Source organism: Cottoperca gobio, chromosome 18 (assembly GCF_900634415.1).
Source record: "Cottoperca gobio chromosome 18, fCotGob3.1, whole genome shotgun sequence".
Classification (NCBI taxonomy): domain Eukaryota; kingdom Metazoa; phylum Chordata; class Actinopteri; order Perciformes; family Bovichtidae; genus Cottoperca; species Cottoperca gobio.
In genome coordinates this window covers 12,106,410-12,134,020 of record NC_041372.1, presented here as the reverse complement: position 1 = coordinate 12,134,020, position 27,611 = coordinate 12,106,410, and the positions used below count along the sequence as shown (strand labels likewise).

At 40.9% G+C, this 27,611-nt stretch overlaps 1 protein-coding gene across 4 annotated transcripts; it reads right to left on the bottom strand.

The window, feature by feature from the left end:
* Nucleotides 1-295: 295 nt before the first annotated feature.
* On the bottom strand, nucleotides 296-14,811 carry kcnj10a (potassium inwardly rectifying channel subfamily J member 10a). 4 transcript variants are annotated; one of them, XM_029455008.1, is made up of 7 exons: nucleotides 14,472-14,811; nucleotides 14,255-14,294; nucleotides 8,718-9,122; nucleotides 7,919-8,130; nucleotides 6,068-6,199; nucleotides 5,464-5,641; nucleotides 1,837-2,246 (listed from the first exon to the last, which is right to left on the bottom strand). In XM_029455008.1, the coding sequence occupies exons 3-7, from the start codon at nucleotides 9,112-9,114 to the stop codon at nucleotides 1,837-1,839; spliced, it is 1,329 nt and encodes a 442-aa protein (XP_029310868.1). In that variant the 5' UTR covers nucleotides 9,115-9,122; nucleotides 14,255-14,294; nucleotides 14,472-14,811. The 4 variants fall into 4 exon arrangements, with proteins under 4 accessions (XP_029310869.1, XP_029310866.1, XP_029310868.1 ...); XM_029455007.1 differs by having other exon boundaries at nucleotides 14,465-14,810; XM_029455009.1 differs by having other exon boundaries at nucleotides 296-2,246; nucleotides 7,958-8,130; nucleotides 14,255-14,810.
* Between the last annotated feature and the right edge of the window lie 12,800 nt (nucleotides 14,812-27,611).

Sequence of the window (27,611 nt, the reverse complement as noted above, 5' to 3'; positions counted from 1 at the left end):
TGTGATACAAATATCTGCAATATAACACTAGTAAGTTATCTTTTACTTCGCGAGGAGCTTTCACCAAACGTTAAACTAATGTTTTGTCCAGTATTGATACAGTTGTTGTACTGACTTCTTCTCTTAATACTGGTAAGCCTAAATCTTAATTTAAAAAGCAAGTGAAATGCAATTATGATCTTTATAAAATGACATAATTCATAAATCAGTGTCTCGAGATGATAATAAAAATAAACAGTGATGTTTTGGGTCTTTTATCTTTCATAATGTTTTGTTTCATGAACACACATAAAGACATGTTGTAAATAATACATTTATTAAAACAGCCACTTAAAAAGTGCTTACTTAAAAAGTTAGACCAATATGAGTGATCCATATACAGTTTACAGTATAAACAAGCACACCCAGTCTCACCAGACACGGATACTGAAATATTTTCAGTTATTTTGAACGTTTTTCATTGGGCTTGTCTGGAGTGGCACTTAATCTCTATCAAGAGCACACATTTAAAACAGATCATCATGTATAGAATATATTACAGATTTTTTTTTAATAACATGCTTCGTTGGCCATTCAAACAATGTAGAATGTAAAAATTAACCTTTTATCCAAATATATGCACTTATCTAATACAAAAAAAACTGTTGATTAGACACATTGGCAGAATCCACTTTCATAAACAATGTCTAGAAAAAATGACAGCAGTAAAAAGATGGGCGCACTGTAGCCTACTTTACAGAAATAACATTGTGAATTGACAATATGGTATATTAAAAATGTGGAGTTGTGTGTCAAATTTTAGGACATAAAGATATGAAGAATGTAGGAAAATATTTTATACACTGTACAGAGGTACATGAACTCATACTGTACATGACATTTAAACATACACACACTCACAAAATCCATTTTCAAGCATAAAAACCCACACTCACAACCCCAATCATAACCACAAGATTTAATCATTTATTACAGTGCATTAAGTATCAGAGTTAGTTCAGTTATTCCCCTTACCACTTTTCTTTCAAGTTAAAGTGCTTTTAGTAATATTACTAAACATATTTACCCCAATAAACAAGAAACGACATTCATATCAAAAAGCACAATATTTTCAGGTGCAACAAGTAACAATATTGTTAGAAACTATTGGGTACATAAAATATGATACATTCCTTTAAAATCCTTCGTTAAAAAAATAAGATGGTTCCAGTATTTATCGCTACCTTTTGCAGGTATTTTGTTCATTTACAAAAAAAAGGGGGGGGGGGGGGGAGGGGACAGTACTGCGATTCAGTGATTAACAACCATATCAGACGTTCGACTACACTCAAAATCATCTTATCAAGTCTGCTGTTGACTTCTGCTCTTCAGAGAAAATGAAAACCAACTTCTTCTGAAATCAAGTTCACTTTGCGTCTCTTCCTCGGTTCTACTGGAATCACATTAAGTTATTTTATATCCACATAAAGCTAAATTATAGACAGAAATGACGGATTCCGCAGTGTTTGAGCATCCAGTAAATCAAGTCCTTTCCAAAAAAAGGATAAATGAATAAAAGTGTAGAAAATGTCTCTATGGATGACTTGACTTTGTACATTTGTAAATGTTGGCTTTGTAACTTGCTCTCTTTGATGTTGGTTGCAGACAGATATCTTCAGTACATTGTCTACAGACTTGTGGTTCCAGGTGTTTATTTCCCTCTCATGTGTTTTGTGTAGGAGTGGGGGAGATGTTTTTATTCGAGGATGTGAGCAGCTTGTTTTTTCTCTTCCTGTTTTTGTCTTATCTCAGTTTCACATAAATTTTCCGTAACCACTTCCCATCTCTCTTTTCCCCTCACACATTACTAATACGCACACTTAGTGGGCTGCTATCCCTGATGCGCCCCCTTTCTCGCCCCTTCTCTTCCCCCCTGTAGTTCTCCTCCAGTCGCATCTTCTCTGGGTCCGACCCAGCCTCCTTGCCGCCGTGGTAACGGGACGCCTGTGATGGCGGGCTCGGTGGCAGGGCCTTCTTGAAGAGCGGTGGGGTTTTGGTTTTGGCAACTTTGTCAAAGAAGGCGAAATCAGCCACATATTTCCCTGAGGGAGATAGGGAGACAACGGGGGGGAACTCGTAGCCCCAGAGGATCTCATCTGGAAGGTAGGATGTTCGAACCTGACAGGTGGCGGAGGTCGGCTCAACCGTAGCGCTCATGATCACCAGCAGCTCAAAGTCAGCCAGCTCCGGGTCTGTCCAGCCACCACCTGGAGGACAGAGGAGACCTGAGGTTAAACAACAAACTGAAAAATGACCATTTTACAAAGCAATTGGTTTCTATTCATCCCATTGCAATTTTAATACGGTAAAAGTATTAAAAACAAATGGCAGAAAACCTGCTTGAAAATTGATTATCCATCACAGTAAGCAAAAAAAGTGAAGAGGAATTGAAAGCAGAATTTTGCGGGGGCAGCATAACAAGCTGAAAACACAACATGGCGCACTGAATTATGAATTTATAAAGTAGCTGTGCCAAACTTATTAGCAAACAGTTGCTTTTGATTCGTGTGCAACCACCTTACAAATGACAGTCCAATATCCACTCTCCTTTTATTTTGTTTTGGTCTCCACTAGATCATGAAGGATGTAGTTCTGTAGCTGTTACATTCTCCACTATGATCAACAGCTAGTTGCTAACTTCTGTCTGCCATTTGGCGCTGGACAGATACCAAGTACAGTATACAGTACAAGATTTGGCCTCAATGGAGTTCTGTTAATCATGTAATTGTCAGTGAGGTGTTTGCATTATCATATTCAGCCCAGTTGATTGAAGAGAATGCAAGCCTAGGTCACATATTCATTAGTTCAGTATTAGAACATCATGTATGTGGCGAAGGACAGACACACAAACATGCACGCACAATAGCACACGCACATCCTGAAATTTCCAAAACATAAAAACTCCCCACTTGACTGGATCTCACACACACACACACACACACACAGCGAGAACTCATTTCTGAAATTTCAACACACACACTGAAAGTAAAAGCTGTCACATGTTGGAAATATTCCAATTATACATATTTAATATATTTTAAAAACACAAACACAAGGCAAAATATTCTCGTCATTCATCGACACACAAACCCAATAACACAAAGGACACGCTAGAAGACGTGTGCACTCAAGCAAGCACACACCTGCATCAACAGGCCTCACTCAGAATGCAGACTCTGTCATCTGTCTAAACAGTCCTTACCCTAACCCGGACCCAGTAAACACCATGTTTCGCAACGGCTTGTAGTCACTGTGACAAACCTGGTTGGGGGATTCTCTTTATCGGCCTATTGTGGGCGGTGCAAAAAGGGCTCCATCTGTATTTATGTAGTGATCCTTTTCACCCTTTCCATCAGTATAAGTTTACTATTACAAAAGTAATAACTTATTATTGTTTATTTATCTTTTTTTTATATATGCATTTGATTTTTAATAAACTAAACTAATTTGGTGTTTTGTGCAAATGTTAGCATGCTAAAATGTAAAAGTAAGATGACAGACATGGTAAACATTATAGCTGCTAAACATCAGCGTGTTTCCCTCCATTCTCCACGGACAAACTTTTTTTTCGTTGTCATCAACCACAGCAGAGTATCGTGAACTCTCTATAGGAAATAAACGGTCTTTGGATGAGTCATTGATGCAGTTTACCACAGTACTGCACACAGTACTTACATTTTCACAATCAACCCGGTGTGTTAAAGTGTATAGACAACTTAAGAGGAACCTGCTGATATTCCAGCTCAGTGGTTTGGACAGCCATGACGCCTCTCCTGTACACTTTGTGTCTCCAAAGTGTCCTGTCCTCCTCATTCAGTGACTCATAGTCACATAATAGCAACAAGATTCACACACTGTTGCACTGGAAGCCAGTTTTCAATGTTCCCATCAGAGCAGTTCCGATCCCTTAAATGATGTACACGTAGAGAACATAAAGCAAGCTCTGCAGGGACCTCTAAAGCTCTGTTCAAAGACCCATTGAGTACAGAAGTGTGCTCAGTCATGAGTATTATCATGAATGTCCAAGAACAGCAGACTTTTTAAAATGTCCATCCATCCAACCATCCATTATCTAGCCTGTACATAATTAAAATGTGCAGGATTGCAGGGAGCTGCGGAGCCTATCCCAGGTAGCACTGGGCCAGAGGCAGGTTGGACAGGTTTATCACATGGAAATATATTCACAATCACATCTACTCATCAAGGAAGTTAACGACACCTAATAAGCTGTGGGTCATGACTTAAACAGGTACACAAATAGGTCTCATTATCTACTCATCAAATAGATTTTTTCTTTTACCGTTACTAAGAAATAAAGATAGATGGATTCTGAACCCTCAGTATAAAGTGTTTTTTTGTAAGATAGTCGGTGTGTCAAGAGGCTTTATCAGTTTGTACAGGGATGTCTTTGGGTGTAAATGTAATCTCGAGAATTGTTCACTTTCTCACACACTGATACAGATCCGGTTCCTGAGATCAAAGTTGCACAACGTATGTGTGGTTTGTGATGCATACTGCACATTCGCTTCAATAAGTAACACGTCTGCAAGTCAAAGGCAGCATCTTATGGTCCCAAAATAATACAACTTTTATGTTATGAGCGATTTTCCTGGATTTATGCAACAAGGAAACAACCCAAATGAAGCGATACTGGGGACCTTGCATTAAAAACTGGCTACTGTTACAGTGGGCCCTGGGAACAGGGATTACTGTAGTACTATGGACAGTATTATGTGTGCTGTAATATAATCCCTTAATGAGGGCGACATTAAAATAACTGCTGAAGGGACGGTAATGATGATTAAAAGAAAAACGGGCAGAAATTAAAGTTAAAAGGCATAAAGGTACAGTAACAAGTGTACATAAGGAAAAGAAAGGAACTGATAATAGTATCAGAAAATCATTAATTGAAAATATGCGTCTACAGTAAAGGAGTAGTCTGAGTGTAAATAATGCCACGATCAGAGTCCGTCAGTACTGATGCCTTTCTGGTTTCCAGTGCTGAGAGGTCTGTGCTGCAGTAAGTGGATCTGTGCAGGCCTCGTGTCAGCGCCCCAGACTGTACAGCATTGTGCTCTAATGAGGGGTGTCTCTGCCGATCTCTCTCACACACATTCCAGCCAAAGAAACCCTCTCCTCCAGTGCCAAACCAGCCCAACTCTAGATAGTTAGAGGCAGCCAAGCATGCAGCACATGACCGTAAATACCAATACACCTACATACACATACATACTGATTGTACATACAGTTATTCTCAAGAGACATATGAAACTTTGATTTCAAATAAAGATATCGACCATTTCATTAAATGATTGTTGGTAGTAAATGACTGTATGGAATTTTCTTTGAATCCCTCCGGGCCAAGCACATCGTTTTGACTTCTCAACTCGCCATACATTACATGACATTACAGCCATGATCTACCTTTTGCTGCCCAGGCCCTGAGGGGGCTGTTGTCGTCAATGATGTGGTAGAAGGTCAGGGGGATGATGAGGAAGGGGCTGTCGGTGGACGTGTCCACCTGGAAAGGCACATTGCGCTGGTCCAGCCGCACCGTCTCGCCCTCCTTTGTCAGGGACGTCTGAAGCAACTTCCCTGTCACCTGGGAGCCAAGATGGAGTCAGTAAATGTAGCCAAGACGTTGCAGAAAGCATCCTGTAACCAAAAGGCCCCAGGTTTAATACCTGCAACGGCCAATATTTTCATCAAAGGCGATGTTTCCTTTAGCATGGCATTGACTGACATGTCAATCACTGAACGCGTCTTTAACTACAAGTCATACCAGTCAGATTATTACTGTTAAGCAAGCACTATACTTTAAAAAGCTTATGGGTCTCATAAAATACTGTCTTTTCTTTTATCGCCTTCTTCCTTCACTTCATTGGCTTTCAAGTAAGACTATATGTCATTGTCAGTGGGTTCATACCCATCTTAGCATGAGGTGAAATATAAAGCTCTTCAAAAGCATACACAGAGATACACGAGAGTTGGTATTTTGGGGTGTAGTAGTTATACATAACTTGCATACCTGGCATCCTAACAGAAGGCTTTTGCGCATGTTGGCCACTCGGATCATGAGGCAGGGTCGACCCTCATGATTTGACACAACAGCGTGTTGACTAAACTTCACCGTCTCGCCTCTCTTCTTGGGACGAGCAACCTACAAAAGGGGGGAAACATGTCAGCGTCTTTGTAAAATTGATATGTAACTATTCCTGTAACGATATACTATAAAACTCTTCACACATAACCTTCACGGAAGCATAACCAATAACCACAAAGTAGCTGAAAATACCGATTGCTGTACTGATGCAGGGTGGGTAAAGGAAGGACAATAATATTAGAGTGAGGGGGATTGAGGAACCAGCCATGAACTGCAACCTCCCAAGTCAACTATTCATATACTTTAAAGGAAGAAGCTATAAGACGTTTGGGATCTACAGTGGATCTAAAAAGTCTACACACCCTTATGAAATTGCAGGTTTTTGAAACATAGAGAAATAACAACAACGTAAATTTCAGATTTGTTCCATCTTTAATGTGATCACACCGTAATTGCATAAGTCTGGACACCCTTTCATAATGGGGGCCCCAGCTGTGTTCAAAGTTATTTAATCACATTCAAAATCATGCCTTTAGGTAAATAACACACACCTGCCATCAGTGAAAGTGATTCTGATTAAAAGCAGATTAAAGTCAGCTGTTGCTGTAGTATTTGCTTGAATGTTTGGTGTTGCATCCTACTGGGGGAGCCATGGACCGCAAAGGGTTACCAAAGAAACTGCGAGATCTAATTGTTGAAAAGTACCAATCAGGAGAGGGATATAAAAGAATATTGAAGGCATTACTTGTACCGTGGTGCACTGTCAAAACCATCATCAATAAGTGGAGAAAATGTGGCTCCACAGAGACATTGCAAAGATCAGGACGACCCTCCAAAGTTGATGAGAGGACGAGGAGAAAACTTATCAGGGAGGCAACCAAGAGGCCGACGGCAACATTGAAGGAACTACAGGAATTTCTGGCAGGTCCCTCCTTGCATGTGACCACCATCTCCCGTATTCTGCACATGTCTGGGATATGGGGTAGGGTGGCAAGATGGGAACCCTTTCTTACAAAAATAAATATCAAAGCCCGTTTGAGCCATGTGGGAAAATGTGTTATGGTCTGACGAGACAAAGGTTGAACTTTTCGGCTTTAATTCTAAAAGATATGTTTGGCGCAAAGCCAATACAGCTCATCGTCCAAGGAACACCATAGCGACTGAAGCGTAGTGGTGGGAGCATCATGCTTTGGGGCTGCTTCTATTCAGCTGTGTCAGGGGCTCCTGTCACGATAGACGGGATAATGAATAGCTCCAAATATCAAGATATTCTGGCACAAAACCTGCTGGCCTCCGTCAGAAAGATGAAGATGAAGAGGAATTTCACGTTCCAACATGACAATGACCCAAAACACACGTCCAAGTCGACCAAGGCATGGCTTCAGAAAAGTAAAGTCAAAGTCTTGGAATGGCCCAGTCAGAGCCCGGACCTCCATCCCATCGAGAACATGTGGAATGACCTAAAGAGAGATCCCCTCGCAATTTGAAGGAACTTGAACTTTTCTGCAAAGAAGAATTCCAAAGTCTCGATGTGCAAAGTTAATAGAGACTTATTCACAAAGACTTGCTGCTGTAATAAATGCAAGAGGTGCTTCAACAAAGTATTAGTTGGGTGGGGTGTGCAGACTTATGCAATCAGGGTGTTTGTTGGAAGATCACATTAAAGATGGAACAAGTCTGAAATTTACATTGTCGTTATTTCTGTCTTTACATTTCAAACACCTTCAATTTCATAAGGGTGTGTAGACTTTTTATATCCACTGTACATCTGACTACCTTCGCTAGGAAAGTGCCGGTGATGAAGATCTCCATCACCATGGTGATGACCAGCTGAAAGATAAGCAGGACAATGGCGCCAGGACACTCTTCGGTGATGCATCGGAAACCGTAGCCAATTGTGGTCTGAGACTCGAGCGAGAAGAGAAAGGCTCCAGTCAGGGTCTTCACCTCCATTACACATGGGGTATGGTTGGAGGGGGGGTCAAACTCTGGAGGAAGGGAGGAAGAACAGAAGATCTTGGGTTTGGGGGTGTAAACAAATGATCAAGGAACATTTTGTTCCCTCTCAGTTTTCTTTCTCATGCTCTTTCGTCTTTTGTAAAACTGTATCACTGTGTGTCTTTCTTCAGCATTAACTCAATTATAAAAAACTTCATGGGTCCTTTTTGTTTTTTTTACATGAAGCCAGAGGTCATGGATAAAGGCTTTTATTTCAGATGTATCTGGTCAAAAGGACAGTAAGTTAGATGTTTATATGGCATGATAACTGTGGGGGGGCTCATCAACACTAATAACTCTTGGTTTCAGTGCAGATTTTTCTCTGTTGGTCAACACTCCTACCCTTGATTGATGGTAGCGTGAGATAAAGGGGGTGTGGGATCACCAAAATACGATTTATCCTAAGGGAGGGAAATGAGCATCTGTACTAAATTTCAAGACGTTTGACACTTAAAACCACAAATGTCAATTACACGTTGGCACAAGTCTAGGGATCACCAAAGTCATTAGACGTCATCTTCCTATTTTCCTTTCTTCTCTCCTCTGACTCTGACCATCCTTTCTCCCTGCTGCTTACCTAGTAAATCTCCATGCACCATTGCCACCAGGTACCAAAGCACTCCAAACACGAACCAGGTCCCAGCAAAGGTGGCAGAAAAGAGGAAGAACTTGTAGCGCCATTGCATGTCCAGGAAAGTCGTCCAGAGGTCGCGGAGGTAAAGTGCCCCACGTCCGCTTACATGCTCGATCCGTACATTGCTTCGTCCGTCTTTGGAGAGGACACGGCGCCTCCTTCGCAAAGCACTGGGCCCTCCTTCCTCAGCCCCTGTTCCTCCTCCACCTCCACCTGCACCAGCACCTCCGGTCCCCGCTGGGGAGCCCAGCAGGGGCTTGGTGATGTCAGTCTGCGTCTGGGAGTGGCATACTTTCTGAGGGGAGGAGCCTTCAGAGGAGGGAGGAGTAGCTGTAGTCATGGCCGGCGCTACAGGGGGTTGGAGACGGAAAGAGGAGACAAAAGGAGGTAAGGAGAAGAAGCGTGTGGGGTAAAGGGGTTATACATGAAAAGACAGAGAGGTAAGATGGCGAGGAAAAGAGGGCATAGGTTGTATGGGCAGTAAGATCAAGTGAACAGCAGGTGAGTCCAAATGGAAAGGTGCAGGATGTGTGAAAAAGAAGAAAATAGAGAACATATGATAACCACATGAATGAGAAAAATGACAGAGAAGAAGAAGAAGAAGAAGAAGAAGAAGAAGAAGAAGAAGAAGAAGAAGAAGAAGAAGATTAGCAGCACATTGTTTGACTAGACAGTGTTGTCGCTATCCAAGGTGGTCCATTTAAGCCCCCTTTTTCCCTTTCTATGAAGGCAGCTGGCCTTATCAAAATAAAAGCCTCTTTTCAGCTTGACGGCACAGCTGTTCTTTCACATTAAAAGCGTGATAGTGCAGGCTTATTCACGTGTCGGTTACACAAGACTGCTACTGAATTGAGATGAGGAGACACTAGTTATCCCACATGAAAAAGTTTAATTAAAAGAACTCTTTCAATTTAAATCAAGGACACTGATGTCTTCTGCTGGACCATCCTCTTCCATTTTGCTGAAAGCTGTACTCTATCCTTCACTTTTTGGCCTGTTTTTACTTTAATAGAGACCTCAATTATGCATAATTTGCAGCAGATGTGACTAGCAGATGTACAATATTTTAGCGTCAGATCTGCTTTTGAGAAGTCGTCTCTTGTGTACTTTTGTAGAGGGTTGTTTTTTTGCGGTTAGCTCAAATAAAGCCAATTCTCAGTGGTTCAATAATATGGGCACAAAGCAAGGTTGATAAATAATTAGTTTTCCCAGTTTAATGTGTAATAACTTCATTGGTCTGCGCAGAGCCCTGACTTCAACCTCATCCAACATCTTTGGGATGAACTGGCTTTATCACCAGACATCAATGGCCGACCTCAGTGACTCTCTTGTGGCTGAATGGGAGCATATTCCTGCAGTCAGGTTCCAAAATCTTCTAAAAATACCTTCCTTGAAGAGTGGATGCTGTCATAGCAGCATATTAACACATGTGGTTTGGGAATTAAATGACTATAACTGAAACCTGCATGTTATGTTTAGGTGTCCAAATACATTTGGCATAAATATATTTATGTTAAATATGGCTGATGTACACCATCACTCAAGCTAAGTGCTTGTTGTCATTTAAGAAGTGCCAAGTGAAGGTCTGTCAGAAAACGGTGGTGTAATGTAACGGGCTGGATCAGTATATAAGTGGTTCTCAAAGTGTCTGCAGTATATTGACGGAATAAGAAGTTCCCCCTCACCCTGGGTGCCATGGACACTTATTGTCACTGTATGGGTTGTTCCCTGTACAAACTCAACCGTTTTACTCTCATCTGGGCAACAGTGTATCCACATCTTTCTTTTTCTTTCCTTCTCTCTCGCTCACACTCACTGTTCACTAAATGGCCCTTTTGTCTCAAACTGCCTCTGCTTTCCGGAGCGAATACAACGAAATCAAAAACAAAACAACACTAACAAAAGCCTAAGAAATACAACGATCTGATACGCTCTGTCCTTTCCTGTCCTTTCTGACCCTTCTCTCTCTCCTCTCTCCATGCTGGAGCTCACACTGAGTGAATGAATAGAGATCTCTGTTGATGTCTGTGCTCTGAATACTAAGATGTGGAGGGGGAGAGAAGGGAGGAAGGCGGGGTCAAGAGGAGGCCCATGTGATTGGCCGTGTCCATCTCTAGCTGAACTTTGAACCCTGCGGAGCTCCTGCCTACACATACAGTAAACACACATTTGTGTATTGGACATATAGACTTTTCGAACACTTAGAACACAATACTTGTGTGCTGCACAACAAGGTGTAAACACAATAATAACATTATTAATTTATAAAGTTGTTGCATCCGGCGGACACAGAGAAAAATTACGATATCTTTTGAGTCATGTTTATGGAGGTCCAATATTCACTCTCCTTTTAGCTCTGTTTTGGTCTCCACCAACTAGCAGCTAAATGCTCCACTATGTTCACCAACTAGTTGCTAACTTTATCTTCCTGTTTAGTTCTGGGCAGGAAGTGTACAGTGGCTTTATGAAAGCTTTTCATCTGAAAACAGACCGGCTGAAAACGTACATTTGTAAAACCAAAATAATAAGCTGAAAGACTCTGAAAGGCTTGTCTAATTATTATATACTTTTCTTCTTTTTTGATTATCATTTGATCAATTGTTTAATAATCTACAGTCACCAATGTTATAAAATGTACAAAGCAACAATATTTGGGAATTGTATCAGTCGCGCTGACAGTAATACTGTTAGATTCCCTCGCTTGTAAAAATTATTTTTTCCACACTCAAGGTTAGGATCTCTTCCTCTCCTTCCGGCTCTCCATCCCTCTCCTTCCCTCTGTCCTGTCCGCACAAGAATCCTTTGTTTTCGAGGAGATGAAAGGGACAAAAGCCACCATTGAAAAATACGACTGGGTGAGCGAGTGAGTGAAAGAGAGAGCAAGTTAGACGGGGAGAGGAGAGCGGTACGGAGGGTTAAAGTGTGTGCGTGTACGTGAGTGTGTGTGTGTGTTTGCGACTGTGTTTGATCGTCTATGACTATGCAGCGCTTGACATTGTGAGGGGGCAGAGATGGGGGGAAGAAGGGAGAGAATAATTGGTTTTGAGGGGAGGATTGAGAGAGAATTGAGCATCGGGTGACAAAGGGGGTGAAAGAGGAAGAGGGAGGGAAATGGATGGTGAAGTAGAGAGAGAGGAAGGGGTTTGTGGAGTGAAGGTGGAGGAAACAGATCAGTGACAAAAGACGGTCATTAGTATTCCAGAGGAGAGAGTAATCCCTTCCACTCAGTGCCCCTGTCCAGTGTCCACAGCCATAAAGAACCCCTAGCAGCCAGTACACCGCACTGAAAAGACTCAATACAACACAAGTTGAATGGCGGTGACCACTGTCCACACCACAGCCACCTCTGAACACAGGCCATGCCAAGAAAGCATCTACTCAACACAAGACGTTGAAACCACAAACTTACTGGAGCCAAACTAAGCACTGCCCATCGCCATACAAATGAGCTGCTGTTGTGTCTCTATATATGCAGTGAATGATTTCAGACTCATTAAGAGAGAAGTCTTCGTTAGCAGTGCTTTGTATTGACCCAGGACAGGTGACGTAGTATAAAGAGCAACATAGTCAGCAGAGGAGGTCAGGGTGGATGGGTGGGTCCGACGACACAGGACTTTCTCCAGTGAGACCGCGGTTTGTGTCCCGTGTGAAACGTCAACGCTGATGTATTTGTTATGTAACTTCCATGCTTAAGTAACGCCACTTCCGTAGTTTATTTGAACCCAAACCAAAGATCTTGACTTGTTTGTTACTTCTGTATCTAAGTTACGCCACTTCCGGGAATTGTATCAGTCGCACTGACAGTGCCACAATCTAAACCAAAACCTAACCAAGTCGTTGTGTTGCCTTGCGCAGGCACACTGAACGCTCATGTTGCTGGAAATGTGTAGGAAAACAACTTTTTGTAAGATTTGATAGGAAATGTATGAGGATACATTGCTATAGTATAAAACGTTGGTCTGATTGGTTCACGCAGCTTACTAAAATACATTTCACCACAGATATCGGATTAAAAACGATCTCTGGCAAGTTATTTATGGCACTAATTATCTTACAAATAGCTCAACTAGCTTAATGTGTGTTGCAGCAGTAGACGTTAACGTTTCCATTGTAAGAACTTGACAACGCAGATAACTTTAGATTATTAACAGTATTTGCCGTTGCTACAAATGATCATTAAACCAGTAGATCTTTTGGTTGTTGGTCTGGAAGCTGATTTACAAATAAGAATGAGAGAGGGAGTCGGAGCACTTGCAAACGTATGAGGTCTGTATGGAAACACCATTCATCATCACTATCAGGTGTAGGTGAGGTTTCATAAACCTAAAGTTGGCGTTCCTGTACTATGAAAACCCTTTTTGTATTGGTAAAGCGTCGCCTCTGCACCTTTAACTTACTGCTTTCAGTGTGTTTGTATTGCGATGTGTTGAGAGATAGTTCGCCTTCATGTGCAATCAAACCACAGGAAGCAAATGTGACCGGTCGCCATGGTGATCTGACATCTCAATCTTAACACTTCCTTAAACCACTCGCCTCCACTTCCTCCACCCAGAATTAGTAGCTGAGGAGTTACGACATTGACCTGAATCAAACAATGGAGAGCAGCTGTTGGCCACTAGGCTGTGATTTAGGACTATTACCATCTTCTTCCGAGTAAGTAGTAGCCAATGTTCTGTCTCTGCTGTAAATCTGGCTGCTCTACTACTGTTGAGGTGCTAAGGAAGATTCCTCAATGAGAAGATGCGATTAGTTTTGACTGCCGAGCCAAGACTTTCTGTAGCCTTGGAGTCAAAACACCATCAAGCCTATGTTTTGCACAAGCCCTCTAATATATTCTGTAACTTCTAATGTTAAGCTTCGTCTCGTGTAAAAGCAGCAAAAGACCAATGTGTTTTCCTTTCATCTAAATATTTACAGTAAACTGCAATGAAAACCCTATTTATTTCTCATGGGTATGCATGCAGGACAGGTGCAGGACGTGGAGACTTTAGTTAGCTAAACTTTTCACTTAACACTGAATTATCTTGTTATTGTTGCACCCAGTAGAGGATTAAATATTGTATTGTATTTTTTTGCTATTAATGTAATGATATAGACCCAGATCTTTCTGTGTAGTAGTCCTACGATTTGGTGCAGATTTGATAGTGTGACCTCCTCTATTGTTACTACTGATATCCCTCCGCGCTGTAAACACAACACAGTAGACTGCAACTGATTATTCCCCAACGTTACAACACTCGTAGGAGAATCACAGCTAAACACAAGTGTATTCTGGGATGTTAAAGGAGTATCACAGTGCAAAATAACAACAAAACACAGAAATAAAAAGATAATACAAGTCCACTAGGACAGACACACTTAGTATTGTAGTCCTTCAGAGGAATAGTGCAGGATACATTAGATGACAGCAAGTCAAATATGCTACAAACTAAATGTTGGTGGATAAAGAAGAAGAAGTAGAAAGGATGAAAGACTCTTACCTTTCTGTTGACTTGTAACAGAAGTTCACTAGGACCACAGCTTTAAAAAAATAAAGATGTAATTAATTTCACTGTCCAGCAGACATGTGAAAGAGACAGACAGCATACAATTCAATCTGTCTTGGAGGAAAAAAGATTGAAAAAGGCCGAGAAAGTTCACGGTTTTGAACGACGCGCACTTGTTGACAGCTCAAGCATGTTTTACATCACCTCTCACTTTGACATCGCATTGTTTCTTTTCTTTTGCAGTTCCTCTACGTCGTTGTCATCCTACATTTAAACATAAATAAATAGAAAAACTCATGAAATCAGAAGAGAGGCCTGGGTGAGGATTAGCCAGCGGTCAGTCAGTGTCCCCCAGCACACTGGCACTGGCAGTACCGGTTCTGGCTCACTGTTACTGGGTCATTATGTAATCAGATGAGCACAGTTTGCTTCCTGCATGTAAAGCTGAGAGTGAGCTCTGTGTGTCCGGACAGAGAGACGTTAAAGTAGCTTGTGCTGTCCACTCCTCCAGGACCCCCCTGCACGCCTCTCTATATAAACCCAAAAGTATTCAAACAGCCGCTGTTTCACAACATTTTTAATTCATTAATTCAACTCTCCTCCCAGCTTCCCCTCCTACCCTCCCTCTCCTTGTCTCTCCCTGACTGTACTCTATAAATGGGCCTCTTTGTTGCGAGGCCTCCTCCGCTGTTTCAGCCTTTGTCAACTTTCTCATGTAAATGTTTGATGGTTATAAGATACAAGCCTGGAAGTTGTTGCATTGAAACGGTGGTATTTACAAATCAAAGACGGGGGGGAAAAACAGGGCTCTTTTCTTGTGCACTTGGCTCCTTGCAGTTTTGCGTTGGCCAGTGTGCAGTGAATGGATAATGTCGGTGCATCTCTGTGAGGCTTTGCCATGTCCGCCTGCCACGAGGGCGACTCGGTAGTGTATAGGCGAGAACACACGGTCCTGCTGTGAATGGACAGCATGGGATGACCACGACGAATTAATTCACCAAAGTATCCAAATGAAACACTGGTGTGTTCCACCTGTGGTGGAATATGTTGTAACTTTCTCCTGGTAAAAAGTACATTTAATCAAGTACTGTACCTAGGTTCTTGTACTAATACTCTTTTTAAGCTGCTAGCTTGATATCTGCGAGTATTAAGAAAAGCAATGTTCGTTTAAGTTCATTATGTTATCCATTTGCTGATAATACTTTCACTTGTAACACAGTATTTTGTGAAAGTGGTACTACCTTTACTTCAGACTATTGACTGAAAACACAAGCTGGTTTTTAATAGACATCCTAAAAGGAGTTTCGGTGAGATAAGAAACTTCATGAAGATGAAGAAGCTTTAAAAAGCAAGTGTTAAGATTCAATCTTAATGTTGTCAGAAAGAATGGTGTTCAGGGTTTCCTTCATGTTTAAGATGCACACTGGTGCACCTGCTGTACAAATATTGGATGTACGTACAGTGCCTATAGAAAGTCATCATACCCCTTTGAAATAGTTACTTTATTTGCCGTACAGCCTGAAATCAAAACCCATTAAAAAAAAAGACTTTTTCCAGTTTTATTTACAACAAACCTTATAACATCAAATTGATGAAACAAAAGTCGACAGTTCTGAAAATTAATAAAAAATGTCAAACTAGAATAACAGGGTTGGAAAAGTCATCAGTCCCCTGAGTTAACACTTCGTAGATCCATCTTTTGCTGCACTTACAGCCATCAATCTATTTGGATCTGTCTCTACTAGCTCTGCACACCTAGATTGGAGAATATTTTCACATTATTCGTTGCAGAGTTGTTCGAGTTCAGTCAAATTCTGTGATGAGCGGCGATGGACTGCTCTCTTCAAGTCCATCCATAGATGATCTATCAGATTTAAGTCAGGGCTCTGACTTGGCCACTCGAGGACATTCACCTTCCTGTCCTTAAGACACTGCGTTGTTCTTTTGGCGGTTTGTTTAGGGTCGTTGTCATGTTGGAAGGTGAATGACCTGCCCATCTTCAGCTGTCTAGCAGAAGGACGGTTTTCCTCAAGAATGTGGGTGAACTTGGCAACATCCATTTTCCCTTCAATCCTGACCAAGTGCCCGGTCCCTGCTAAAGAGAAACATCCCCACAACATGATGTTGCCACCACCATGCTTCACAGTAGGTATGGTGTGTTTTGGGTGGTGTGCTGTGTTCGGTTTTCGCCAAACATAGCGTTTGGAGTTCAGTCCAATAAGTTCAATCTTAGTCTCATCTGACCATAGAACCTTGTTCCACATGGCAACAGAGTCTTCCAGGTGTGACACCTTTTCAGAAAAGGCTTCTTTCTTGCCACCCTGCCACACAGCTTTGCCAGCTTTGCCAGCTTTGTTGTCACATGCACAGACCGACCAGTCCCAGCCATAAACACTTGTAAGTCCTTCAAAGTTGCCTTCAGCCTCTTGGTAGCCTCTCTGATCAATGTCCTCGTAGTTCGGTCATCCAGTTTGGACGGACGGCCTGATCTAGGCAAGGTGTTGATGGTGCCATACACTTTCCACTTCTTAATGATGCTCTGAACAGTACTCAGAGGGATGGCTAAAGCCTTCAAATTATTTTTGTAGCCTTCACCTAACTTGTGCCTTCCTACAACTTTATCCCAGAGGCCTTTTTAAAGCACTTTTCCAACCATGGTGAATTATTTGCAGAACCATGCACTACTAATAGAGGAATCCTCACGAAACAGCTGGTTTGATTCTGAAGTAATCAAAATCACTTGAATGGATGTCCGATGGGGGGGGGGCAGTTAGCCTGGTGTTTGATCTGGAAGTTGATTGGTTGCACCTGAGTAAGTTTATAATGGTATACTCTATGGGGCTGATCACTTATCCAAACCAGGTATTTCACTAATTCATTTTTAATAAGTGTCCAGGATTTATTTTACATTCTTTTTTGCTTTGATGATGAGGGTTATAATGTGTACATGCATTTGATTTAATTGATTTTAGTTTCCAGGGTGTAATATGACAATAGGTAAAGATCTTCACAGGGTATGATGACTTTCTATAGGCACTGTACACACCAACATAACAAAGCATATGGTCTACCTTCCTACATAGTTACTCTCTATAGGAGCAGCTAATAAAGTCTCTTATACCAAAGAAAGTGAAAAGGGCAACTTGTCAGCCCACCATTCAAAGCTTGACTTTTAACTTTGTTTTGATTGGGTTTAAATTTACCGAATTTTCAGATGAGTGTCTCCAGGCGGGGCGCAGACGCATGAATCAGCAGCTCGGACGCAGTGCACAATAAACCCGGCACTCACTGCGCAATATTCGGTTCAGCTTGTTTCACACGCACATCAATCTGTGGGGCCCCTCCAACCTGCCAGTGGGTGCTGTTCCTCCTCAGCATCCTCTCCTGCCCTGCATAGTTTGGGGCTCCCCTTATCCAGAGCAATGCGGCCCAGATTATATGAGTGTGTTTACCTTCTGGATGACGATTACATGAGGATTTGGCTCCTTCGAGATCGGGGGTCATCCTTGGCTTCCTGGGTGGGGCGCTTCACCTGAAGTCCTGAAGCAGCTGATGATTAGAGTGATGAATGAAAAAAAATACATCAAGATTATTGCAACTGTTACAGACAGAGATGCTCAAGAACCTTTCTTGCAAATTGTTGTACAAACTGGAAGAAATGTACTGTGCTTAATTTGCCTATACTGGCCTGAAATAACCCGCTCTGTGCAACCAAGAGTATTTAACCTGTTGCATCTTAACAAATAAATGTTACAAGAACAGAACTGACCTGTTTTCTTTGTTGTAGTCCTCATTCTCCTCTCTTCATTACAATATTTGTCTTTGTGTCTTCAACACAAACTGTTTTTCATTTGTCTAATACTTTGGTGTACGACTAAATTCTTGCAAAACTAATGACAATCCCATAAACCTCAGCTGCACACTATGCTTAGTGCTAGTTAGCAGCAAATGTTAGGATGCTAACAGGCTAAATTAGGATGGTACAACGCTAAACATCAGCATGTTAGCATTATCATTTGAGCATGTTAGCATGCTGACATTAGCATTTAGCCTAAAGCACCACAGAGATGCTAGCGTGGCTGAACCCAATTTGAAACCAAGTTTAACCCAATAGGCCTTTCTCACAGCAGACATTTTGAAGTGTTCCAGTGAGAGTGAGCCAGCGTGCCCGATACCAGGAACCTGAAATCAATCGTTAATTTCATTGTTTCCACCTGTGTTGTTCATATAGCCTACTGTGGCAAGTCAAAATGTCTTCTGTGAAAAAAGGCCATTCAACCATCATTGATTGGGTAACAACAACAACAACAAAGCCATATTTTTGCCTTCCAAAGAAGCCACGTACATCAGATGAAATGGGCCAGCCTTTTGTATTCCTTGTGTGACTTTGCAAAACCAACACAAACATTGCTTCTCTGCTTTCAGACCGGCGAGAGTTTTAGGAAAACTGTGTCACGGAGGTCAGTGGTGACAGAGAGAGAGTCAGGGGAGAAGGAGGGGGAGAGTAAGAGAGCATGACAAGAGGACACACAGAAAAGGAGGAAGGAAGAGAAGACGTTAGAGGTGGAGGATGAGAGAGGGAAACTAGCATGATGGCGTAACGTGGACCGGTCGGAAGGATCCCTTCTTTTTTTCACCTCCATCTCCTTTTTTCCACCCCTCTCTTTGTTGATCTGTCTCCCTGGCCCAGGATACGGTTTGTGTTTCAATCACATGTTGCCCTCCTCCTTTGTTATTTTCTTTTATTCACTTTTATGTCACTACCCCCCCCCCCCCCCCTGCCTCTTTCAGAGTGAAAGTAAACCTCTTCCTGCATCTTCAGTAGAAGAAATGTGTGAAAATGTGCACGGAAAGACACCGCAAAAACCACATTAAACACAAACAACACACAGAGAGAGTGACAGGTAAACAAGAAGCGGAAAAACAGAGAGACTAACAAGAAGAATATTGCTAACTAACTTTAATTATTTTAAAACTGCATAATAAGTTATTCATCAATAACAACAACATGTGGCCTTAAAAGCTCTCTGACAAAGACGCCAAGAGACAATGAAAAAGATTTCATGCATGGCTGTTAAGGCTTTGCATTAATGAGACACCACATCAAATATAAATAAATGTGTTTTTATCTTTTTAGAGTTATGATTTTTCCTTTGGAAACCAAAATAGAAGAGTAGTAAAGTTGACAAAGGCATGGTAGATATGATGATAGATATTCAGCATTAATCTCTCACTCCATCTAGTGGTTATCTGTCACACGCACACGCACACACACACACACACACACACACACACACACACACACACACACACACACACACACACACACACAGCAGAGTTACAGCAGAAGCAAATATATGTGTATATGTGAGTATTTAGTATTATATAGAAAAGTCAATAAAAAGACAGTTTTTCATCTACTTGATTCGTACTTATTTCACATTAATATTGCGCTGCTGCTTTTCATTTTCTTGGCCATCCCATGAAAACCCATCTGTTGCATTAAGTATAATAAAAACAGATAAAGATTTTTGACGGGTCAAATTTGGACAATTCAGGGACTAAACACTGACAAAAAAAAAAGTTACAACCATGACAGACAGAAAAACTTTCATATTGTTTGATTGATATTTTGACTCAAGGATGGAAATCATGTAAAAGTGTACATTTCCTTTAGCGATCACAAAAACGTAAATTCTTCAAAAGGTTATTCGACTTCTATGTGATCCACTAAACATGTGGCCGTGGTCAGCAGCAGCAGCCTCACGGGGTCATCGCTGCTCCTCCACAGAGCGATGATACGACCGGTCAGCTTCACTCTGATCAATCACAACTCAGGATCAGTGGTAGATGTTCTTGATTATTTAATAGGAGCAGGATCATGTGCTTTCAACAATTTGTTGTATTGAGATAAGAAAACATGTAGCCTTCATCTTGTGACTAAAAACCTCATTTCCACTCATGTGACATGCAGACGGGTCACAGATTAAAGGAAAGCCTGAGAATACATAAATCATGAAACATAATGAATGAAAATGGTGATAAGGGCTGATATTCATATTCAGTATGAAAATTATGGAAATGGTTTGCTCTGGCTTTCAGTCACCAAATGTCAAGCTAATTTATTTTTGTGTTCTCATTGTTTAAGACAGGTCACCACCAAAACGTTATTTGTAGAGCGCAATCTCAGAACTCTAAAGTGTTCTGGCGGGACACACAAAATATGACAAAAGGAGCATTTTAAGGAAACGATGCTGTTACATCAAGTCTTAATATCTTTTGGATTAATGTCGACCTTTTTCAAGAATTTCCTCTAATCAAAAATATGATGAAATGAGTCAGACTTGTCAGGTAGCATCTTTCTCAGAACGTACAGCAAACTCCAGCTTTCAAACTTGACTATTTGTTTCTTTACTACAGAGAACAGCCTCTTAACCTTATGAGCCAGTGTTGCTAAAGAGCCTGCAGGAGGAAACTGTCATCTGGGTCTAAAGGGAACACACATGCACATACAAACAAATACTCAAACGATTTCTCCTTTATTCGTTTTATCTAATCAGCTGCAGCATGGCGGTCTGCAAATAGCTTGTCTAATTTCTGCCTTCACGAGGTTGAGTCAAGATCCCATAATGATGACAACCTAATTTGATCTTTCCATGTCAACACATGACCGCTGCAGACCTCAAGGCCCTCATAGATTAGTTGTATCATGTTTTGTCTTATTTTCTATGGAGCTAAATCCGGGCCAAAAATGTTGTTACGCTGTGACTCACATTAATTTGATTTTTGCTGGATGCAAAGCAGCTGATCCAGAGGCCTGAAAAGACAAACAGGTCACGTGGGCCGTCTGTTGCATAACTCTGACCTCACAAATGGCCGTACTTGTCCCTAAACAGCGACATTATTAGTGTGTCATCAGTCATTTTGGCACTCTGTGGTTCCTTATGCATTCTATAGAAATGCACCTTGAAACAAATTCATGTTTTAATAATGTGAATATCTGGGAATGTTTGTTGATCTTCGCCACATGTAGGCCTTGTATTTACACTTTTATTTTAATTTATATATTCTGACCTTGTAGGAATCTTGGAAAAATACACACATAGCCCCAGAGTATCTGCTGAACATGCTGCATTTCAGGAATCCAGTAGATTTAGACATTAACTACAGTACAGTAAGTACAGTGAAGACAGTAACTAGCTTCCCTGCTAATTCCTGGTATAGTTTCCAACTGTGACCTCCACCGTGTGAATAGGGTCAGTGTGTAGGGTTCAAGAGTCCTGGAAAATGAGGCAACATGTTCAGTTTTCACATGTAGTCACACTGTTCCACTGATACAAACCTCATGAGCTTTTTCAAATGCGCTGTGTTTCGCAACATTAAGGCGCAAAAAGTCAATTTGGAGCCACATGCTGTGAGAGCAAAACTATCAAGGGAGTTGGCAGGGATCCGAACTAGTGACACAAAGATTACTCCATTAAAAAAAGGACATTTTAGGATTTTTAAAATACAGAAACAGTGACATAAAACGAATATATGTAGCTCCCTTTTACGCATATTCTGAGCACGGTTAAATGCCGACATGGAAAAATGCTTTTAACCCCACGCTGATGGTGCAAAATTAACGTGAGCAAATATCCTTGTAGGCTTTTGTGGATTTACAGTACTAATAACCTGAAGATTAAGCAATGTTGATTCGTCTGAGCATCATCTGACCTTCAAGGCCAGTGTAAAAGCACTTTTATTTTTGACCCAGCCTTCGGGCTCATGGTTGTTTTCCCAGCGTTATCTTTATTGAGATAGGCCATCTGCAGGTTACGTAAGATGACACTTTTGTTTCATGTTTCCCATCAAAGGTCTGATTCTGCTGCAAGTGTTTTCCTTGTTAATAACTTAATATAAAGTAGTTAGAACTAGTTACCTGATGACATTTAACCTTTTCCACAATATTAACGAGCAGAATTGTCTCACTCAATGGCATGAAATCCTGAAATGACATTGAGCTTCTACAACTCTTGATGTATTTATGACATAGAAAGCTATAAAGCAACACAATACAGGCAATTACCTTTAAACCATAAACCTTTTTAGGGACAGTGTGTGCAGCAGAAAGTTTTCTTAATGTCATAAAAGTCTGGACAGCAGCTATGAGACTGTCTGGAGGGTCAATAACATGCACCTTTTGCATAATGCTGTTTATATAATAGTGGGAGTGTTAGAGGAATGTGTCGTCCTAAACTGATGGCATTTGTCAGCATAAATGTTCGAACACTCGTTATGAACTAATGCTGATTCACAGTCAGTGCTTCAGTTTTATGCAACATGTGTTTTACGGTAAGAAAGACACCAGAAGACCAAGTCATTCTACTTGTCTAATGTAAAGTCATATTTCTGTTTATTGCTCCAGCAGTCACAGTGTCAAGGCTGCAAAGCAAAGTCTGACATGTTCGTATGTAAGCACTGTACATCCACGTAAAGATACATAGTATATCAATCAACGTTATATCTACATTTCTTTCACCAGCACTGAAAAATATTTAATTTGAGTGAATGAAAATCTATTTTTTTCTAATATTTGTTGGAAATATCCAGTGTGAAATCTTGGTTTGGTTCTTCTTAAAATAATATATTAAATAAATAATATATTAAATACATTTCTCTTTGATAATTAATTAATCTTTTAAGCAATTTCCCATGTAAACATGTCATAATGTGTTACTAACTTTAAAGCTGCATTATATATATTATATTTATTTACAGTATGTCATCCAGGCAAAACAAACTTGAACACAACATTTACATTTCCAAAAGCAATTGTTAATTTACACATGCAGCAGATATGGAGCAAAATTAGCACTTATTTGGGAGTCCTGTATTTGGCTACCTGATGAATGTAAATCCTATGTACACTCCTTTTAGCTCTGCTTTGGTCTCCACCAAGTCCTGAGGGAAACATCACAACGCACAGTATAGAGCAGGGGTGGGGGGGCTGGTGCGTAGTTCACTCCTCTCCTTTCCTCCGCTCTATCTCTGACTGTAGCGCACGTGCGTGTGTGCAGGAGCGAAACAGAGCGGAGGAGGGAATGTGAATACGCATGGCAAGAAAAAAACATTTATTTGAACGGGGCACGATCTACCCTCGCGATCGACCATTTTCCACATTTACTTTTTAATGTGCATCTCCAAAACTTTTCAGATTCATTTTTAGAAACATTTCTAAAAAAGATCCAAAACCTTTTTCCCTTTCCGTTGCAGTCGCTCATGCCCTCATCGACCTCACTGATCACATCATGAAGAAGCCCGCTCATATGACTGCTGACATAAATACCATAAAACATAACACCATAAATACAAATCAAAATGCAGACGAGGCATAACATTGCACTTCACGTGTTTCTTTTTTTTGTCTTATCCAAAATGATTAATTGTCATCGTGGAATTCAGATAAGGACTAAATTGTCTTTTGTTGATATGTCTTTATGCTTTGTATTTTCTGCAGCTCCAGACATGAGTCTATGCTTTCTGTATTGGTAAATTCAGGCGCATTTTACAACTTGTTTTAACCCGTTTGGTGCTGCTGTAAGAAAACAGAAAACCTTTTCACTCAATCACACGTATTATCTTCGACATGGATTCCACCCTGCTCTACCGCAGAAGCTGTGTGATCCAAGCAGGTACAAGAAACTCAATAAACTTCATTTGGTATCTTGTGTCTTTTCTTATTGATTTTATTCATATGTTTTGTTTTTTAGTAAAGATGCAGGTTATAGAACATACATAGAGAGATGTAAGAGAGAAGCTCAGTATTTTATCTCTAATGTTTTATCCCCACAGACGCAGTTCAAATCACTAGGATTTGAATGAGAAGATATGCTAAATTGTAGGACTTGATCGTCATTAAAGGGCTGTTTCAATTCATATTGTGTAAATGTATGTGTTGTTTTTAATACGGGTCATTTGGGGGAACATCTATTGTCTAATCTTTTCAAGATTTCAAAAAGAACAGCAAAGAAAAGTAGGTCGGCAGGGAGCAATGACTTTGTTTGATGTACTTATGTAATCTTTAGTGTTATGTATGGGAATCTCTGTGTAGCTCTGAGGACAGGCAAACAAACAATTTAGGTATTTTCTGTGACATCAAATAGCATATCTGCACAACCTCAAATGTGTTTTATCAGTACGTAAAAAGCAAACATGAAAAATAATATGCTGAGTAAAGTAAATCTGCTATAGAGTGAAATATAAGAGAACATGGGGTTTTGTCCAGCATGCTAGAACACCGTGCATCTAAAAGATCAAGCTGCTTTTCTCAGGGTCAGGCAGCCAAACACAGTACAGAATGTACTGTCTCTAAAATGTTGTTATCAGCCAATACAAAAAAGGGAGGCATATAAAAGTACAACAACATAAAAGTACTACCGCATATGTGGAAAAAAAAAAAGGGTATTCAGAGGGGACACCGACCTTAACGCTCCTGGTTCAAGTCTGGCCTTAAAAATAAATGACAAGTGCACTGTGTATAACAACAGTGGAAGGAAATGAGTAAAGGGGTGTTCGCAGTGAGATCCTTGTATAAGTATTGATGTCACAAGTAAACTCAGAAGGGCCAGAGAAACACAGCACAAGTGCGAAAAAGTGCCTTCAAGGGCGGCCTTGAGTGGAGAAAACATGCTAGAAAACCTTGTGTGTGCTGGTGCCCTATGGCATACAGCTGGTGCCCCTTCATCTTGTTGGCCCCTGCCCCTCAGACAGGCTGAGTCCGCCCCTGATTGATGTCTTCCACGTGTGACTTATGCAGCTGATTAGTCATTCCAGAAACAATTGAGTGTGACGAGATTGATGGAGTCAAAAGTTGCTTTAAGGTCAAGAAGGACCAATAAAGTAGTTTAGTTTCAGTGAAGCTTCTAAAAACCCTTCTAAATATTAATGCCAAAGAGAAACTATGTAAGCAACGTCAGAAGAACTTTCTCCCGAACAGCCAGAAGTGCAGAGAGATTTCAGGATTGGTCTAAAATGTATTAAGACTGCAGTATCATGTGACACGTGGTCTGGCATGTCCATCCTAAAAGCTGTGTCGTGAAGTTGCAGTAGCTTCCTGAGGGGTAAAATATCTTGTTTCATCCCTAATGATCAGAACTTGTTTCATCCCTATTCTATCAGGTCAGGACTTCACCGTGTGAGAACTCTCAGCTTGCGTTCGCTCTAGCGAGCTTTGCAAATTACATCAAACACGGCAGATGATTGGTGTGGAATGCACGTCACGAAGCATGACATGACAAACTGGTGCGCTTCCGCAGTGTCTGCTGACATCTTATCCCATGCCTGACCAATGTCCGTGTTCAGCAAGTACAATGGAGTGGAAAAACGTTTATAAAAGAAGAAAAAGAAGTTGACAGATGAAAGATTTCTGTGGGAGTTTATCCGTCTGACCTTCCTGCTGCTATCAGCATCTACATTAGGAGAATCTTTAATAACATTTGTATTGACAGTACAGTTTGCCTGTAAAATGAGGAACAGGTTAATGTGGGCCGTCGTGCTGCAGTCAGGTGGCCCCCACTCATTGGCTGAGCCAAAGGCGTGTTAGCGCGAACCAAGGGGTGAAGAAGTCAACGGTTCAACGCCTTCCACCGCGTTATCAGACAAGGTTAACAAATCCCCATAAAAACAACTGGAGATATGAAATTGACAGAACCGAAACAGAGCGGTGGTTGACTTGGATTGAAATCATAATACACACCAAGAGTGACAACTGTCTTCTGTGTCAATGCAAAACAACAACTCAAGGTCCAAATACGTCAGGCTGTATGTTGTACTGTCTGTATTTACCTTTAATCCTGCAGAAGTAAACCAAGGCAAAGGCCGATAATTGTCCGATGTTGACTTGCGTAACGATTACAAGTGTGTTTTTTACTTTTGTTCATTTGAGAATTCTAGTGTGAATTCATTTTTTGAAAGGGGGGCAGGGTGTTATGTAATCTTTGTCAGTGACCAGTGGGGGATTGCATCTTTTGCATATGGAGTTGAACTCTTTAAGAGAATATTGCTGCATGAGGCCCAAGTGTCCTTAAATGCATGAGTTGTATTTACCTTTATTTAATGGATAAGGGCCATGCATACTTTTGTTACTTTAGTTACATTTAGCTGGTAGTACTTCTTTTGCTCTACTAAAACTTTAAATGAACTGTGGTGTTGATACTTTTACATCAGTAAAGGATCTGAATACTTCTCCCACCACTTGCAGAATGTACTAAAGTGTGCTAATGTGTATTTTCTGCCGTTTCACACTTCCTTAAATGTGTGTCATCGCTGCTGAATGTCTCTCCGTGTTTCACATTTATTATGGGACATCAGTCCAGGTTACAATCCTCGTGATTGTGTACCGTGTGTACGATTGGAAAAGTACAATGTGGGGCCATAAATGGTTCAAATAAAAAGTGTTTATTTATGATTTACTGGGTTGTAATCTGCACCATTGTAATTGAACAAACAAGAATTACTGGAAACACACATCATGATGCAATGGACTATTTTATGACACTTCCTAGTCACAACTTAAGTAGAAATACAGAAGTGTTGTCAGCAAAACATACTCATCAAAAGAGTACATTTTAGACATAGAAAGCTGGAATGTTGATCAATAAAAGGCTGAAGTCGCAATCATTTCCTCTTGACATTATTACTATTATTGATGCATGTTGGGTAGTTTAATGTAAAACAATTAACAAAATGTTTTTGGATTCTTCGTTCACCTTGGATGCACGAGAGAAAAACGAGGTGAGTAATTGATATATGATCTACAAATGGACACTTTGTGGGTGAAGTATTCCTTTAACCTATGTTTCTGAATCTGCAAATTAACTTTACATGTCAGACACACGTGTAGTGGAGAATAAAGTACAATATTTCACCGTGTAAAGAAAGGTATAAAGATACAGTACTCAGGTACAGTCAGTATGTGTCGTACGTCAAAGCATGAAAACAGTGATGGTCACAAGGACACATCGTACACGTGATGTTCAAAACAAGTCATTCTGAAAACTCACCTCCTACCTGGGATAAACACGTGGAGTGTTGATCAATAAAAAACTGATAGATCATTGCCTAATAAATTTTGCAATCGTTTCCTGTTGACAATTATTGTGGATGCTGCTGGGAAGAAGGTCAGGAGTGAATATGTGGGGCTGTCATATTTCCTCATCTAAGTTGCATGCTCTTCTGAAGGTGTGTCCGCCCAGCCAATGAGGTTGCAGCATCCACATGCGTCATTTTTGAGCAGCGGGGTGGGGGGGTGAGAGGCTCTGTGCCTATAATACACCCAGTGACTGCGCCTTTTCTCCACACATGAGTGAGA